At 37.4% G+C, this 18,714-nt stretch overlaps 1 protein-coding gene across 2 annotated transcripts in view; it reads right to left on the reverse strand.

Annotated features, from left to right (window-relative positions):
- LOC122791001 (hamartin-like) overlaps nt 1-18,714 on the reverse strand; it is a 1,885,581-nt gene that overhangs the window by 742,297 nt on the left and 1,124,570 nt on the right. For both annotated transcript variants that reach the window (XM_044058745.1, XM_044058744.1), the window contains exon 11: nt 16,927-16,970. In XM_044058745.1, the coding sequence (XP_043914680.1) occupies nt 16,927-16,970 (44 nt within the window). The remainder of the gene's footprint in view (nt 1-16,926; nt 16,971-18,714) is intronic.

Genomic DNA, 18,714 nt, shown 5'->3' on the forward strand with positions numbered 1-18,714 from the left:
TTGTCCCCAAATTTCATACCTAACACAGAAATTTAATTCACTGTAAAATATATAGCCCTATCTTTACTACATCATCTAAACCTGTACTTTTCTCTTTACTGAAACAACTATATCACCTCTAGACCCTTATTTGTGCAAATTACTACTACTTTTATCCAAATTCTGTTTTTTTTGCATTATTATGTAATTTGCATATGTTAACAGAACTGGAATTCGTAACACTTCAGATGTTATATACCCCACCTCCTTTATTCTGTAATTTATTTCACATACTATCACATTCATAACTAATGCAGAGTATACAACTCATTGACATCTCTATTTACACAATTCATATGCATCTCTTGGCTTAACCAGACGTTTACAAGTATTTTACTTTATTATTACTATATTGTGACATACATAATTTCTTAACTTTACTTCATTATCCATAATATTTCATGTCCGATTATGGCAAATGACTAAGGTCACATATCATGATTTTTGCTTCTTTTCTAGAATCTCGTTCACAACTTCTATATCAAAATTCCTGACAACCCTTTAAACTATATATACTAATATCGATAATATTTTCCATTTTAGTTTCAAATCTCCTTTGTATTATTTTCATAAAGGTCTTCTAATCATTACTTAATACTACTGGTCTCCATTTTTTTAATTATTTTCTATCTTCTTTCTTCCATATGAATTTAAGTATTCCACTACATAATTCTTTATGCATAAAAACCTTCATTTAACCATTCATTCAAAATCTTTAAAAAATATATTTTTTTTGCCAAACCCTTACATTTTTATATATTTCATACCCTATTCCATCTGGTCCTACAGCAGCAGAGTCTACATTTACTTGTTGTAATACTTTATCTAGCTCTTTTAAAGACATCTCCTTTTCCAACTCTTTATTCTCTTTTCTGTTAACTTTTTACTTTCCATATTTTTTACTACTTTCTTTTTTCTTTAAACATTTCTTGCACATATTGTCAATACTTCTCTTTCTCCATGTAAAAACTATATTTGCTTATACAACAATTCTTGTATTTTTTCTTGATTCATTTCATACAATTATTTTTCTTTGTCAAAGAACTTTATATCTTTATGTTCTAAATCTTCCAATGCATCATTATATGTTCTTTTATATTTTTCTGCCTCTACCTTTCTCGCATCATATTGCTAGTATAAAAACATTTTTTTATATTTTTCCTTAAATATCTTTCACACCATTTTTTTTATAAAATATTCAAATAGTAATATGATCTTTCCATAACTGTATTACTAATTTCTTTCCTTCTTCATTCCATGCTTTCTCATTTATCCGTTTTATTCCTTTGCCTATTTTATATATTCCTTGTTTTCCTTCATATCTAGTCAAATTGAAAGATGAGTAGAAAACCCTGTTTCAGTAACCCCCCCTTCTCCTACAACTAAACCTTCTTGTACTTCAAAATAATTTATTTCAGTTCTATATATACCCCTTTTGTAAGTCCATGAATTTTTGTCCCAATTTTTAACATACCACATCTTATAACTTAACATTTTTCTTATATAATTTCCTTTCTTTTTACTCTTGCCTCTTAAATCACAATTAAAGTTTCCTGTTATTACAGTATTCATATTTATCACTACACAGTCTAAAATCTGATGAAATAAGATTTCCCTTTCTTTGCAATTAGTATACGCATATAATGTTATAATTCTATACCCTTGTTCTTTCATTTTAAATCTACAATGGTTAGTCTTCCCATTTTTGCTAAGGTTACATCCAATATCTTCAACATCTAACATCTTCACCATATTTCTACAGAATACGGCTATTCAAGAACATCTCTCATTTCCTAAATTCCAGATCATTTTTCCTCTTCATAGTTTCTCTGTCTGCAAGAACATCTATCATTTCCCAAACTCCAGATTATCTTTCCTCCCCACAGTTTCGCAATTTGCAATCTTTCTTCATTTGCTAAAATATTGCCTCTTCTAATATACTTACATCCACATCACATGTATTACACCACTCCAAAAATCTCCATTTTTCTTACTATATTTTTAATACTTTTCACATTTACAGAACACACTGTAAAATTTTCATTTTCCCTTTTCTTCAGATTCCTAGTTTCATTAAGTTAGCTTTAATTGTCCATTCTAATTCAACTTCACTCCTAAAGGTGAGAATTAAACAAGGTACCTTGGGCCTGAGTCATGCACCTTAACCATCATACCATCCCCCAATCATTAGCTGTATACAATCTTTTTTTACCAGTTTCCTTTCTTTTTTTCTTTTGTACTTATCCCTTTAAAATTTTCTTTTTCTGTCTTTTACCAATAGAGTTCCTTTTTCTGTTAGTACTTACCAATTTATGTCTTCTTTACCACATATTTCAGAACTTTCTTCTATGGCTTCTTTATTGTTACTTTTTCACATTTTTGTTCTATTTTTACTACTTCTAACATGTCTTCCCTTTCTTCATTTTCTTTTTCCTTTCTCATAATTTTTGCAATCCATCTATAAATGTCCAATTTTGTTGCATTTATAAGATTTCAATTCACATTTTTTCCATAATGTCCCATTTCCCCACAAATAAACCATTTTCTTTTGTCACAGTTACTTATCAAATGTCCTTTTCCAAAAAAAAGGGAGTTGTCCCCGGTATTTTATGAAATCCCTATTACCCTACATATTTCTCATGTTTGGTATACATATTTTTTTTTCTCTTACTATTTTTAACACAATATTACAATCCCAACCATCAGCCCGTAAACTCATTTAGTCATAAACATTTGCTATGTCCAATACTTTACATAAAGTTTTCAAATGTCCTTCAAAGTCTTTCTACCTCTGTTCAAAAATGTATATGAATTTTCTGTTTCCCTGTTAAATGTTTTTCAAAGATTCTATGGTTAGTCTTTTTTACCCATATTCTCCAAGAAAATTTTCCAGTGAAAAAACAGTCTCAAATATGTCACAAAATCTCTCTAAGAATAAATGCTCTTATCTCCTGTGTGTTTATACCCAAAGGAGCTATTAAAATGTCCCACACTTCATACCTACTTCTTTGTCTACTTTACTTTGAATCCTTACCACATGCTTCTATTTTTCATTTTTTTCTGCCTTCTTTTCTGCTACTCTATTTTTGCCTTCTTTTACCTTCTCTACACGTTTTCTTTTCCATCCCACCATTATTCTTCAGGATTGCCTCTGCATCCTTCTCTTGTATTTTCTCCATAACGTTCTCCCATAAAATATCTCCTTCATTTTCTGGCTCAGTCTGCACCATTTCTTTTAAGTAATTCATCATGCAACCCTTCTGACTAGAGGGTTGTAATTATACATCCATCATTTGTTGACTCATCTCTATTAAACAGATTTCTTAGAAACATTTCTTCAGAATCCTGCACACATTCTCTGGTCTCAATATTTGCTTTCTCCTCTATTTCTTTCACCACTCCATCCACCTCACTGTTTCAAAGATGATGCCTCTGTAACTGGAATGCAAACAGGAAGTGCTCCTCCAAAATGGGTCCCACTAGCAATAATGACAAGTAGGGGTATATGTGTGTGAATGAGAGGGAGAACAGAGGAATGGTGAGGATGCAAGGAGTAGAGGTGGCGAAGGTGGATGAGTTTAAATACTTGGGGTCAATAGTTCAGAGTAACGGGGAGTGTGGAAGAGAGGTGAAGAAGAGAGTACAGGCAGGATGGAGTGGGTGGAGAAGAGTGCCAGGAGTGATTTGTGACAGACGAGTACCTGTAAGAGTGAAAGGGAAGGTCTACAAGAGGGTAGTGAGACCAGCTATGTTATATGGGTTGGAGACGGTGGCACTGACAAAAATGCAGGAGTTTGAGCTGGATGTGGCAGAGTTAAAGATGTTAAAATTTGCACTGGGTGTGACGAGGCTGGACAGGATTAGGAATAAGTATATTAGAGGGTCAGCCCAGGTTGGAAGGTTTGGAGACAAAGCCAGAGAGGCAAGATTACGTTGGTTTGGACATGTGCTGAGAAGGGATGCGGAGTATACTGGGAAAAAGATGCTAAAGATGAAGCTACCAGGTAACAGGAAAAGAGGAAGGCTTAAGATAAGGTTTATGGATGTGGTGAGAGAGGAGATGCAGGTGGTTGGTGTGACAGAGCAAGATGCAGAGGACAGGAAGAAATGGAAACAGGTGATCCGCTGTGGCGACCCCTAACGGGAACAGTCGAAAGAAGATGATGATGAGGGGTCCTTTACTAAAATTCACAGTATACCATACATTCCATATACAAGCTTTCAATTCTGCTCACTCTTTTTTCCACACCCAAAATCTTATTTTCTTCAAAATTTCTGACAGTACCCATTTCCCATTAAATTTTATCTCATTCATTCTTTTATTCTGGACAATCCACACTATACAAAACTTTTAATTTATTTATATAATTTTGTTTCATATTTTCACACTATCCATATTCTATCAAGTCCATATTTAACATTTTCAATCCTTTTTAAAGATTCATTGTCACATATTTCTTCCCATAATTGATTTACTCTTTTACATTTCAGAAAACATGTTCAGTGGTCTCTAATTTACCACAATATATACATATTCTAACTTGTATTGTTTTATATGGCATACTTGCTTTTACTGGAAGCCTATTTACAGAAAACCTCCACAAAAAATCTGTACATTCAGCATATTTTTCACAACTTTTCATTCTTGCTTTTATAGCTTTCTCTTTTTTTTCATCCCAAGTGCCTCCAAGGGTAAATATAATAAAATTTTCCCATTATATTTTCATACCATTCTTTCTTATTATTTTCTATTTCTTAAATCAAACTTCCATAGTAATATTTTCTCCTGATATACTTTTATTTCCATACAAATGTTTTTTTTTTCTTTTTAGACATTCAAGCTTTTTCCATACTGCTTTATATTTTCTTCTATAATGTTTATTAACAATTTCTTTTTCCTGTATTCCTGTCAATATTTTATAAAAATTCAATGAGGCTACATATACAATTGGGTTTATTAAACCCAAACCTCCTCCCTTTTTTGTAACAAAGAATTCAGCTTTTAATAGGGTTTAATCTAGATCCCCATATAAATGTAAATACATTCAATAATTCTTTTCCACATTCTAGTGGTATCATAAATACACTTGCTAGATGTGCCATCTTACCTAATATTACTGACGTAAACATGTTTTTTTAATATGCAAGTATAAATGTTATCCAGAATATACAAATGTTCCTTATTTTAAGCATCATATCCTTCCATTGTGTCACTCACTGTTGCTCAATACCAAACCGTATTCCCAGAATTTCTATTCCTTTACCAAACTGAATCCCTCTTATTCTTCCTGAAAACCCCAGTCCTTTACTCTTTTCCTCATTAATACTTTAACACCTTTAATTCTTTGTCAAGTGTATTAACAGCTATACTCATCCATTCTTTACTTTTTACAACTAATACTAGATCATACGCATAAGAGAAGATCACTGGAACCTGAATGCCCTCTGGTGTACAATATTTAGCTTCCTCCAATACTAAATTTATCTTGGTAACTATCACATTTGTAATTAATGTAAATAGAATACTACATGCTGGACATCTTTGCTTAATACCACTTTTTATTTCTATTGTCTCACTTAACCAACCATTAACCAATACTTTCACTTTATTTTTGCTATACACCAACTTCAAAATGTTGGTTATTTTAGTTATATTCTTTCAAAATTTCCCATAATGCTTCTTGGTGAATTTTGTCAAATGCTTTACTTACATCTCCTATTATTTTCAATTCTATTTTCCTATTTATTGCATCATCTACCCATTCTCTTAATATCATTAAAAGTTCTTGACTTTCTTTTTCTTTTATTCCAAAAACTGTTTCATGCAGTAACTCCTTAGCCTTACTTACTACTCTTTGTTTAATACTAGTGGCCTCCAGACAGTTGTTTTGTGTCTGCTCTTTCTCCCTTTTTCCATATAAATTTCATTGCATATCTTTTCATCATTTACCCTTTTCCCACCATTTGTTCAGCACTCTAAAAAACACTCATACGTGTTCTTATACATTAGCTATTCAAGTCCATCTAAACCTGTAGCTGCTTCTACAGTTACCGTTTAACACATTTTTAAATTATAGGTTCATAGGTAGGTACTAGGCTATCTGCCCTAGGGCATTTATAAGCCTAGCCAGAATTTGTTGGCTTTCACCTCCCTTTTAGACTAGATTCCTGAGCCTCTGTCCAGCAGGGCCACAGAAGTGATCCCAGGAGCAAATTTATGATTACCCATCCACTCATCAAGATTTCTCTTGAAGAGGGTCAGTGAGGGGCTCTGTCTAACATAGACTGGAACTCTATTCCAGAGCGTGGGAAGCCTCTGGGATATGAATCTATCCCTCCAGCATGTCCTACTTATTGTTGTGTTAAGGTTTAAATCCCTGGAGCGTGTAGCTCTAATGGATCTGGTTTTCTTGAGGTGGAGCATGTCGAACAATTCCGGGTTGGACATGGCCTTGTATGTCAGGCAGAGATCACCTCTGATTAGGCGGTAAGCAACTGAGTACAGCTGGAGTTTCTTTAGTCAAGCTGCATAGGGCAACTGTTTGAGGCCCACGATCCTCTTGGTGAGGTACTTTTGGGGTCTCTACAGCTGTTGCAGGTGTCGAGTAAGGTACATCCCAAATGGGGCGTTGTACTCGAGTATGGGCCTGATGAGTGATGAGTAGGAGGGGCACAATGACCTCTCTTGATCTAGATGCAAACCCTTTTGTGATTAGGTGGGCTATATAGAAAGTTTTTCTAATCACTTTGGCAATGTGATTGTCAAAGGAGAGGTTACTATCTACTTGGGTCCCCAGATCCCGGATTACTTCTTCAGTAATTAGTGAATTTCCTCCTTTATGGTAGTTAGTGGGCACTTTGTTTTTCCGAAAGGGGATGACTATAAATTTTTTTGTGTTTAGCTTGAGGCCATGGTTCTGACACCAGGTGTCTCCGTAAGGCCTTTCTGGAGGATACTTGTGTCAGCCGGCGAGTCAATTATGGTTCCCAGTTTGCAATCATCTGCAAACTTGGTCAGCCACAGTCCTCCTGTGTTTGCCTGTACCTCAGACAAGTATATACCGAACAAGAGTGGTCCCAGGACAGATCCTTGTGGGATGCCACTTGTGACTGGTTTAGAGACGGACATGGCGCCCGCGACTCTGACCATGTACGTTCTCTACCTGAGCCAGTTTGCAACCCATCTTGTGACATACGGGTTGATTTTTAAGCTGGTAAGCTTATTTATGATACCAGAGTGAGGTATTGTGTCGAAGGCCTTAGCGAGGTCCAGGTAGGCTGTGTGGACTACCTTTCCCTCATCTAAGGCTTTGGTAACTGTTTCGAAGAAATCAACTAGGTTTAAGAGGCAAGATCTGCCCTTAAAGCCGAATTGGGTGGGATCCAATGTTTGGAGGTTCCCAATGTCTTTGTTGATGAGATCCATGATGATGCGTTCCATAGCCTTAAAGACCAGGCTAGTCAGGCTTATAGGGCGGTAGTTCCCGGGATCCGTTGTGGCGCCACCTTTGTGGAGCGGGATCACTGTTGCGGTACGCCATTCTTTGGGTACATAACCTGTGGTAAGGCTGAGTTGGAACAGTGAATTCATGTGAGGGTTTAGTTCATTTTGGAGCTTGTGTAAGACACAGCCCGGGATACCATCTGGTCCCATTGATGCTGTGTTTTTTACTTTGGAGAGGGCTGCCTTCACCTGTGTGTCTGTGATATCTGGGGGATTGCATTCTTCTGGGATAGACACAGGCCCATTTGGGGGGGAAGGGGGGGTGAAGTTTGTACTGAACCTGTCCGCCAGGATGTTGGCAATGTCTGTGGTTTCAGTGTATTTTTTGCCATTAAGCACCAGCTCAGAGAAGATCTGAGAGCTGCCACCCAGATTTTTGACGTAGCTAAAGAACGCCTTGTGATTTTCTTTTGAGTTTTTGGCGATTTTTCTTTCGAAGCTGGCCTTGGATGACTTTATGACGGATCAAAGTTTCTTACTGATACTGATCAAGGATGCCTTCCCTTTTTGGGATTTTGCCTTGTCATGTAATCATTTCCTCCTTCTGTTGTATAGCTTGTTATGGCCGGGGTCCACCAGACTGGCCTCCTGTTCCTGGAGGAGTGAGACTTTCGTAATCTTTTCTTACATTCTCTTTTCTTCACTTATTTGTTTTTTTAAGTTTCATCTATTTTTTCTTACAGTGCCACATATGGAAAAAGTTTTCAAAATATGTCTTTTTAATGTCTGCATTGTTTCTTTTTGCATACTGACTATACATCCTTTGACGCTCCTAATATTCTTATATTTTTCTTTAGCCAGTTTACTTGGATATGGTGCTACTTCTATTCTTCCTTGTAAAAAATATCTTTGAATAACATTTGTTTAATTTTCTCTTGGTTCATTTCATATAACATTTTCTCTTTTTCTAGAAACTCTTTTTAATTATCTATTACGTTTTTAAAGACTTGGTTACCGACACCCTTATATTTAGAATTACTTCATATCAGTTTGTCCTTTGCCATTCCAGCACTTCTTTTCTACATTTTTGTTTTAGACTGCTCCACCAACTTGTCTAATCTTTATAAAATCCTCTCATGTTTATATGATCTAACCATAGCTGATGTATTACTTCTTTTAAATGCACATTTAACTCTGATCCATTAATTATTTTTATCCCTCTATTTTATATAGCCTATTCTTCTCTTGAATCTCTATACAAATTGCTACATGGTCTGAAAACTCGTAATTTTAACTCCTTGATGTAATATTCTTAAACTCTCTGCTACTATAAAATAATCAATTTCAGTTCTTAAATTATTCTTTTTTTATGTCCAATGTTTGTTTTTCCATACGTACATTTTACCTCTTTTGATCACATCTGAAATTAAAATAGTTATTTATAGTTAATTAATATTTTAAAATATTAAAATAGCTTTTACATCTGCTCCTTCTTTTTTGCCTAGGACTTAAATCACAACTGAAGTCTCCCACTACTATCACTTGCATATTTACACTAGCATAACCAAGTATTTTCCTAAACATAATCTCTCTATTTTTATAAAGTGTATGCAAAGAGTGTTTTGTCTTTTCGGCTTTTCACGGTTAGGAGTCGCCACAGCGGAACTCCAGTCCGCTAATGATTGGCAGTCAATTTTTTTTTTATGGTGCCGAGTTGCCAGCCCGACGCCCAACCTTCAGTGAAGGCACGCCCATTCACAAATGTCTTTCGGAGGCCACTCGACCATGGGGAGGACATGTAGACTCCACACAGAAGGCACTCTAGCCGAGAATCGAACAGGAAAACCTCTTGCTGTGAGGCAACAACGCTACCGCTGTACCACTGTGGCTAGCAAGTGATAGTAGTGGGAGACTTCAGTTGTGATTTAAGGGGTCTACTTCATAAGATCGACAGACCATTTGATCGACATTCATTTGGTCGACAGACCATTTGGTCAACAACCAGTATTCAAGGCAAAAACCTGGGAATTGCCCCACTCCCCAATGTGTGACCCTGGAGTTGATATATATATATATATATAGTTAGGGGGCACATTTTCGTTTAAAATGTGTAGTTTTTGTTATATTTTCATGTTTTAAACGGAAATAGGTGGGGGGCTTCACCCTCCTCCACACCCCCCAATGTGGGGGGATGTGCCCCCCACACCCCCTAACTATATATATATATATATATATATATATATATATATATATATATATATATATATCAACGCCAGGGTCGCATAACATTGGGGGGGGGGGGGGCACATCACTGTTAAGTGCCTTGAATACTGGTTGTCGACCAAATGAATGTCGATCAAATGGTCTGTCGATCTTATGAAGTAGATCCGATTTAAGACACAGGCAAAAAGAAGGAGCAGATATGATCAAAAGAGGTAAAATGTACGTATGGAAAAACAAACAGTCTCTTTCAACTTCAGTTTATAATTGTATAAATACCTTTTTTTTTGTTTTTCTGTTAAAAGCCTGTACAACATACAAGTTCCAAGGATTTTCATTCTTTCTTTTTTCATGTTCTAAGAATTAAACAGACAATGCTCCTCCTTGAGAAAAATGTCACAAAAAGTATTTTTGTTAATACAAATAAATTCTTTTACCTCTCCGGGTTCAATAACTAGTGGTGAAATGATGCTGCCCCATATCTCAAACCTGTCCAGTTACTTTCCCATTTGGTTACTAATCCTCACTTGATGCTCTCTTCTTACTTCTGTTTTCCTGTCTTCTTTTGCGTTCTCTTACTGTTTGTGTATACGATTTCTTTTCCTCCTTCCTTATTTCCTGAATTTCTTCTTGTATTCTGTCCATTATTTCTCCCCAAGACACTGCCTTCTCAATTTCCGGTTCACTCTGTTCAATTAATTATTTCAAATAAACATCCCGCAACCCCCCCCCCCAACTGGAGGGTTGTACCAACACACTCGGTTACAAACTTTGTTGAAACAACTCTTCCATATGCACAGCATCTACCTCGACTACTTCATTTTGCTTTTTGACTAGCTCTCCTTTTTTCCTCCTTTCTCCATTCTCTCCACTCTGCTCAACCTCCAGCTCATTATTTGCCATATCCAACCTTTCTGTTGTTTGATTAACAGCCTCACATCTCCAGTACTTGAAAAGCATGATCTTTCTCCTCCATTTTTGATTTTCTGCTTTCCCGAGCTGCCTTCACGTCTGGACCGAAAGTTAGGAAGTGCAAAACTGAAGAGAGTCCCCTTTATGCAGAGAGAAGGGGAAGTTCCTAGATGCCCTGTCCAAATTTCCCCTAGTAGTATAAATGCCACCTTGGGTCTCTCCTGAAAAGAGGCTACTAGCCTAGTGGGACTGATCTGGTCAACAAAGGATAAATAAAAAAAAAAACACATACAAAACAGAAGGGATTAAGGAGAGATTGAATATATATATATATATATATATATATATATATATATATATATATATATGAGTGAGGCATTCTGCTATGAAGGGAAGTGACTTTCATGAAGGTGGGGTGTATATTTAAGAGATTAGAGCTGGCGTTTTCATTTATGCTGAGATAAACTTAACTTATTTAACACTGAGTTTTCCAAATTAAAATGTTGGGTTCCAAGTGAACAGTATGGATGACTGAATGTGGGTGTCCGATGTTGTACTGTAAATTGGTGGAGGGTCTGAACTTGGATGTACTCTTTGGTTAAGGCATTAATAATGTCTATTAGGAAGATTTTATATTCTACATTACGTTATATTGATCATTTAAAATTCACCGCAACTCTACACTAACAACCACATCATGGATTTTTTATACATCAAAACAAGATTATATGTATTTATTCACGACATTTTAATATTCTGGATTATCACTGAACTTCATGACTGCTTCCTCTGGACTTCTGATATTTCCTCGGACTCAGTTTTTGCTCCACTACACCTTTACTGGGTATACTGGGAACATGACCTGAGGAGTCTGTATATGTTACTCTTGGCTAACACAGTTCTTAGTATTTTTTTCTTTTTTTTGTGACAAGTACTGGTTGTCAAACATCTATCTTGTCTGGATTTTTATTGTGTCAAAGCTGTCTTATACAGATGCCCATAATTCCTCCTATACAGCCTTCCATCTTCCTCAAGAACACAAGACTTAAGTGCAATGTCTTGACCAAATACTTCAGCTTCGTGGCAAGAAACTTGCCATAGTTTTTATATTCATATTTTGTCACCAGTATGACAATATCTCAGTCTACTGCAGTTTCTATGACAGTATGATTTCTGTCTACTGAATTTTTCCCAGCATTTCCTAAACTTTGTACTGACGTTCAGGTATCATTAATATAAATGAAGCAGATAATTTGCTTGTCAGACTTTTGTCAATTAAACTGTGCTAGGGATACAATGAGTCACTGCAATGGAATACTTCTAAAATCCAAAATTATGAGATGATAATCCTCATTGCTTTTGCCACAGCTCTTTATTTTGAGATTCTTCATTGCCTGGGCAGTTCTGTTTGACTACTTTACTGCAAAAAGTGCAGAACGGAAGTTACATGTCAGAATTCTCTCTTACACAGTTTGTTCTCTGGTATCTTAGTCACATCCCAGATGTGAAAAATAGCTTGCATACTTTCAGTAAGCATTAGCTTTTAGCCTTAAAAACATGCACTGGCTACCCTTAAATACACTAATGCATTAAACAGAACAGTGCACAATTTAAAGCATTAAGGCTGCTGGAAATGCAATTACTTGCATAACTATTCACTTTCCACAGTTTCAAACTTCATTTGTTTTGACTGAACTGCTTCCCAATATCTCTTAAAGAGTTAACTATATTGTATCTTGTAGATTTAACTAATAAATAAATTGCACACAGAGGCTTCTTGTCTCCATCAAAAAGCATTTGCTAATTTAAAAGAAAACAGCTAGTAACTCGGGGAATGAGTGAAAGAGCCCTCACAGATTTCACTCAGAACACACAATGGTCAGACCTTTTATGATTAATGCACAGCCGGCTTTAGGCACCAGGGAACACTGTAGTCGCCGAGGGCCCCTTGTTCTTTGGGGTCCCCAACCACAGCAAATTATCTTGTATTGATATTTTATTATATGTCTGTCAAACCAACAACAGTGAGTACGGCTATCTGGTATACTTAATAAATGAGGTGGGTAATAACTTTTATATGTCCTTTAAAATTCAAAGACATCACTGGCTATATTAAGTGTTTCTTCAAGTAACAGGTTTCACAATTCCATTAAATATTTTACCACTGACATAGTGCCTCTGGCTTATTTAAACCCTGCTGGTGGACATTCACTCTACTAAATTAACAACATAGGCCAGCTTGTGGTAACTGCAAAACCAGTGACTGCAAGGATCCCCTTAATCATCCTTGACTGTGTGGAGGCCCCACAAAAGCTGATGATGGCTGGGAGAAAATGAGGAGGTTAATGCACAGCAGAAGGCGATATGCTGAAAAAGATTTGGGACAGACAGGAAGAAGATAAGAGGAAACGAGAATGTCCAGCAAAGAGGTGGATGGATTGTTGAAAGAAGGTCTGCAGCAGTCAGGCATGAATGTCGAAGAAGGCAGGTGTGTGGCATTGAATCGAGAGAAAGATGGTGACAGTTAACACAATTCCGCGACCCCATGTAGAAAATGGGAAAAAGGGGGCTGGTGATGATGAGGAGTCAGCCATGGGGCATGGTTCGCTTTGATCTGCTTTAAAAGAAGAGGAGCGAGGCTATTTAGTGTATGTAGAAATGATGAGTTGAAGTAGGTGACTGTGTCATCTAGTGGAAGAGTTTTTAGCATGTACCAGTTAATCTTTTTTTAAGAGTATCTATGAAGCTTAATGGGTTTAACTTTGTCAGGTTTCTTATTAGTTTATACTGATGTGGCTTTTGTAATGAAGGGGCAGTGTGGTGAACAAAGCTGGGGAGGTGGTCGCTGAGGGTATTTGGGAGAGTACCGACAGAAGATAGTTTATTAGGGTTATTGACCAGAACTGAATCTGAAATGCAGCCACAGTCATGGTTCCTATTAGGTCTGGTCAGAGAAGTGATAAGCTAAGTAAAACTAAACAGACTGAGGTTTGAAGATGGAAAAGCAGGGGCAGAGGTACAGCCAGTTGATATTTACATCACCTAAGATAATGGTTTCATTCTTGATGTTGGATATCCACAAAAGGATTTCCTCCAGAAAGGGTATGAAGTGCTAGTTTGCCAGTTTCATCCATGATTTCAGGCAATTAACAACAGGTAACAACAAAGGTGATGCTAACTCTTTAACTCAAGTCTATCCTTGTTGTCCTCAAATCTAACCCCCAGTTACAGTTAACTGAAAAAAAAGGCATCTATAAATTGCACTTACAAGTGTTACACAAACTGAATAAAGCCTACCACAATTGCAATACAATACTTTATTACAAGTCTGACTAAAGAGCTTAAGGGGAAATGTGAGCCCCTAATCAGATTCCTCTTATCACTGATCTAATGTTGACCACTTTCTCAGTTCACACTTAAAAGCCAACTTCACGCAGGACTTTTTCAGTTACTTGTTTCTCATGGTTTAGTCTTCTAGTTTTACCAAACTTTCTAATTTTATGCTTTCATACAATTTTATGCACAATTCTTTCTTTAGCTCATTTACTCACTTGAGCTTTACTCAATTCAAAATTATTCTGCCGCCTCTGTAAGCATTTATGTTTGTTACTAATGTTAGGTGAACTTCTCTCACAGTTCCGTCCATAAAATGAACTTCTTGTATGACATACACAGTTCTGTATCATGCAAGAAACTCATGAAACCAGTCAAATTCCCAGTTTTGAAATTTGCTCTTTAAATTGCTAACACAGATGTCAATACTATCCAAGTACCTTGTGAAGAACAGATGGCAGAATATGGTGAACATAGTTTCCCTCAGCTCATATTAGTCTGCCGCTCCTGTTTCATCATAGAAATGCCATACTCCTCTGCTTCACAAAACTAAAAAGGTACTACTCAGAAGGTATTACATATTTTCACCAGTATTCCCGTGACTTGTGCAAACATGGCAGGCTGTTCTTTTTCAGCTATTCTGCCCACAATCACAAAAAAATAAACTTCTGCATCTAAAATTTCTAGCTTTTCGATAAAATTATTTTGAGAAAGTTCATGACAGACTGCAGCAACACCAGATTTCATTCAGTTACTTCTGATATTATATGGTATTTGGAGCTTCAAGACAAAATACAGACAGACACTAGGTGAACTGCTGTCATCTCAGTGCCCTTACTTTTGTGAATGAGCTACATTAAAGTAAATAGATCACAGGTTCACTTACACCCTGGAATATTTACACTGAAAGCTCAAGAGCGACTCGCAGCCTACTCTTTACAAGCTGCATGGATGCAAACTGCTCAAACTGAAGGTAGGTTTGGCATAATAGTTAAGGTCCTACCTCACAGATTCAAGGTACAGGGTTTGATTCTGACTCTGGGTTATTGGCTAGGCTTAAAATGGCCATTCAGGGCAGACAGCCTACTATTCACCTACAAACCTATGAAAAGCAATGGCCAAATCCAGGTATCATTCCCAACATCAGGTGTCAGGGGGGAGACGTTCTACTCAACTTCACGCCCATCTACAGAAGAAGACTGTGACAATGACCTAGTCAGAGTGAGGAAAAATAAAACACAAGGGGTACACTGGACTTCAAAGCAGAGTGTCACATGGGCACCTCAGATTCAAGTTCCAGTTCTCCAACCTTCGTTCAAGCATCTACCTCGGACTGTTGGCAAGCACTCAAGCCACTCCATATGATGCGTCACACATACTGATGTAAAACACAGAATGTTGATAAAGGCTTTGTGGTTCTCTGATTGACACCTCTGGCAGTGCCAAAAGCAAATGACTTTATGATCCAGACCCAAACAGGTAGTTGTGACTTGTGATCTGGGTGCTACAATTATACTGACTGGGCCAATGATTCTTGGGCACTAAATAGGGGAACTTTTCAAACAAAGCACATAAGATAATCCAAACTGCGCAAGCAGCTAGAACGAATTAAGAGTTCACTGGGGAATGAATGCCAGCTACAACTAGCTACAATGTCATGCATGGACCAGTGAAGGGGTGCATTTATACTCCAACTGTATAATCTCAAATTATTTTTTAACAAGACTTCTATAAGATAGTTCAAAAGAAAAATAGGCTAGGGACTACATCCACTGCAGAAAGCACCATGAAGTCATACAAACTAGGAGGAGTCAATGCGAAATCTGGAAAGGATCACCAGCATCTTCAATCATCTAAAATCTAGGCAGCTTCTCACTGCATAATATTAAACAATATCACTTTTATTTCAACTGCAAGACTCAAAATAAAGCTACTGTGATGATTTAGGCTTTACGGCAAAATGCCAATATCAGCCTGAGCTGTAAAGTAACTTTACATGACTAGTATTCCCAAAGCAAGTGGGCTCTTGTTCACCAACAAAATAACCACAGCAAATCAGTGCTACATTGCTTCTGCATCACTGGTTTCCTTCCATTCCATTTCCTGTACTGTGCTAAAAAAAAAAAAATATTTTTTGCTGTGGGACACGCTGGAGGTGACCATCAAAGACTTCAAGTCCTCTCAAGCATCTGCCCTCCACTTCCTACAGACAATAATGCATCAACGTGGGATACTTAAAAATATTTTTAAGTTGTATATTAACACAGTAAGTAAACGTTGCTCTTAATAAACCCCTTACAGCAACCACTTGAGCCACAAAGGCAAAGATAAGTGCAATACGTACACAAAGGGCTTAGCAAATTCACCCAAGCATATCCCCCCTTCAGTACAAGAGTTTACTCCATTTTAAGGTCATACAGGACCCCAGGAAGCTTGGGCCAGATTTAATTGGAGCAAAACAGAATCCACCCAAAATGATTCGGCTCCATCATCCGCATTTATCCTTTGCAATGGTTACTTTTATTTTCTGCGTCTCTCTATCCTTAATGTGTTCGTGCAGTTAACTAAGCAGGACGTGTGCCATCACAAACACTAGTAAAGATCTCACCACAACCCAAAAAGCCTCCTCAGTTAAAATAACTAGAATGACTGGTCCCTATTCCATTTCCCTTCCAAAGGAGAAATGCAGTCTTACTGTCATTCTTTCTCTAGCCAGTTTCCTAAACACCATGGTCAACAAGTCATTCCAGGTCAGGAGTAACAGAAATATCCGTCTTCTCTGCATTAGCAGGTGATCCAAACAACTTCAGCTTTCAAGTACCAACAAAAACCTCAGACGTAACTTACAATGCGGAAAACAAATACAAACCAACAAAGTAACCTCATTCTCCTGAACATAATCTTATTCAGGAGAGCTGTTGGCAATGCAGTGCACAGAATCTTAATTAAAGATAGGCAGTGTGTAGAATCTTGCTTACCTCCAAAGTGCGTCCAATCAGCAGACGTGTTGGGCAGCGATAACCTACATAAAAAGAGAAAAGCATCTGTCAATTCCAAAAATTCTGTCAGCTCCCAAAATGTTAACACTGTCAAACTGACAACTCTGTTCAATGTTTTGAAATAATTTTGGCTTGAAGACTAAAGACCATGGGTTTGTAAGGTGATGTAGTGAAACAATATGCAATGTTTGGTTCTTGTGAAAACAAATTACTCTGGTAAAACTTGAGGCTGCCTTTGCTGGCGGAAACATTTATAAATATACATACAGCATTCTGAACATTTCCTCACTAAATTTCTCTTGCAACCTTCGTACAAACTTAACCAATACATGAGATTAGTGAAGATGTCTACACCTGCTGCATCCCAGGAGAATGAACAAAGAGTAACTTAATAAGAAATAAACTATGTGCTGGGATTTAATTACTGAAAGCTATCACTGTTAAAAAGAGTCTACCAAACAAACAACTCTGTCACTGTCAGTGTACTGCCTCATTATTTCACAACAGCAACTGAATAAATTTATGCAACACATGGTACTAAAGCAGTGATGTTCCAACTTCTGCAAGGTCACATTACACAATGATACTGAAATAATGCAGGGTCAGAACTGCCCAGTGTCACTACTGCATTTATTTCAGGAGAATCCCAAAGTAATACTGAAAACTTGTGCAGAATCCTGTTAAAATGTCAATGACTGGTGTCAAAACCATGGCCTTAAGCTTAATGCCAAAAAATGTGCCATCATCCACTTTGGGGAGAAACTCAGTTCCCACTAATTACCACATCGATGGGAGCCCACTGAACACTGAAGGCATTATAAGAGATCTGGGGACACAGGTTGATAGCAACCTCTCTTTCGACCACCACATTGCCACTGTGGTCAGAAAGTCCTTCTATGTGGCACATCTCGTTACCAAGGGTTTTGCTTCCAGGAAGAAAGAGGTCATCATCTCTCTCTACTCTTTCCTCATTAGACCAGTCATTGAGTACAATGCCTATTTGGCATGCACCTCACTAAACACCTGCAACAACTGGAGAGGCCGCAAAAGTACCTCACAAAGAGGATCCTAGTCCTTAAACAATTGTCCTATATGGACAGACTAAAAAAACTCCAACTATTCTCTGTCTCATATCACCTACTTAGAGACAATCTATGCTTGACTTGCAAAGCCATGTCTGACCCAGCTCTGTTAGAAATGCTACATCTAAAGAAATCCCAGTCCCTCCGCACCACACACTCAAGAGACCTCAACCTCATTACCACAATCAAATGAGCATGCTGGCGGGACAGGTTCATAACCCAGAGACTGCCCATGCTCTGGAACAGACTTCCCATACATATCAAGCAGAGCACCTCACTGGCCCTCTTCAAGTGTAATCTTGATGAGTGGATGGGAAATAGGAATTTCACCCCAGGGATCACTCCAGTGGTTTTACTCGACAGAGGCACTGGGAACTAAGGTCGGGTGGCACTATGCCAGGGTAATCGTATGGGCTAGGCTTGTAATGGCCCCAGGCCCAATAGCCTAGTACACACCTATGAACCTATGTTCCCCTTTGATCCATAAGGAAAAGGACAAAGGAGGAAGGTCGGGTGGGAAAAAATACTGCAACAGTGATCAGTAGGACATCTACTGTTATGGTAAGTTTTTACACAAACGTACGATGTTCTTCCTTAGATCACGATCGAAGTATTCCAAACTGCTGGGTGTTTGCCAAAGTTAATGAGGAAAGAAAGTTGGTTGGATGAGAAATAGGAGAACTCT

The sequence above is a fragment of the Protopterus annectens genome, chromosome 16.part0 (assembly GCF_019279795.1).
Source record: "Protopterus annectens isolate FY-2018-M chromosome 16.part0, PAN1.0, whole genome shotgun sequence".
NCBI lineage: Eukaryota > Metazoa > Chordata > Ceratodontiformes > Protopteridae > Protopterus > Protopterus annectens.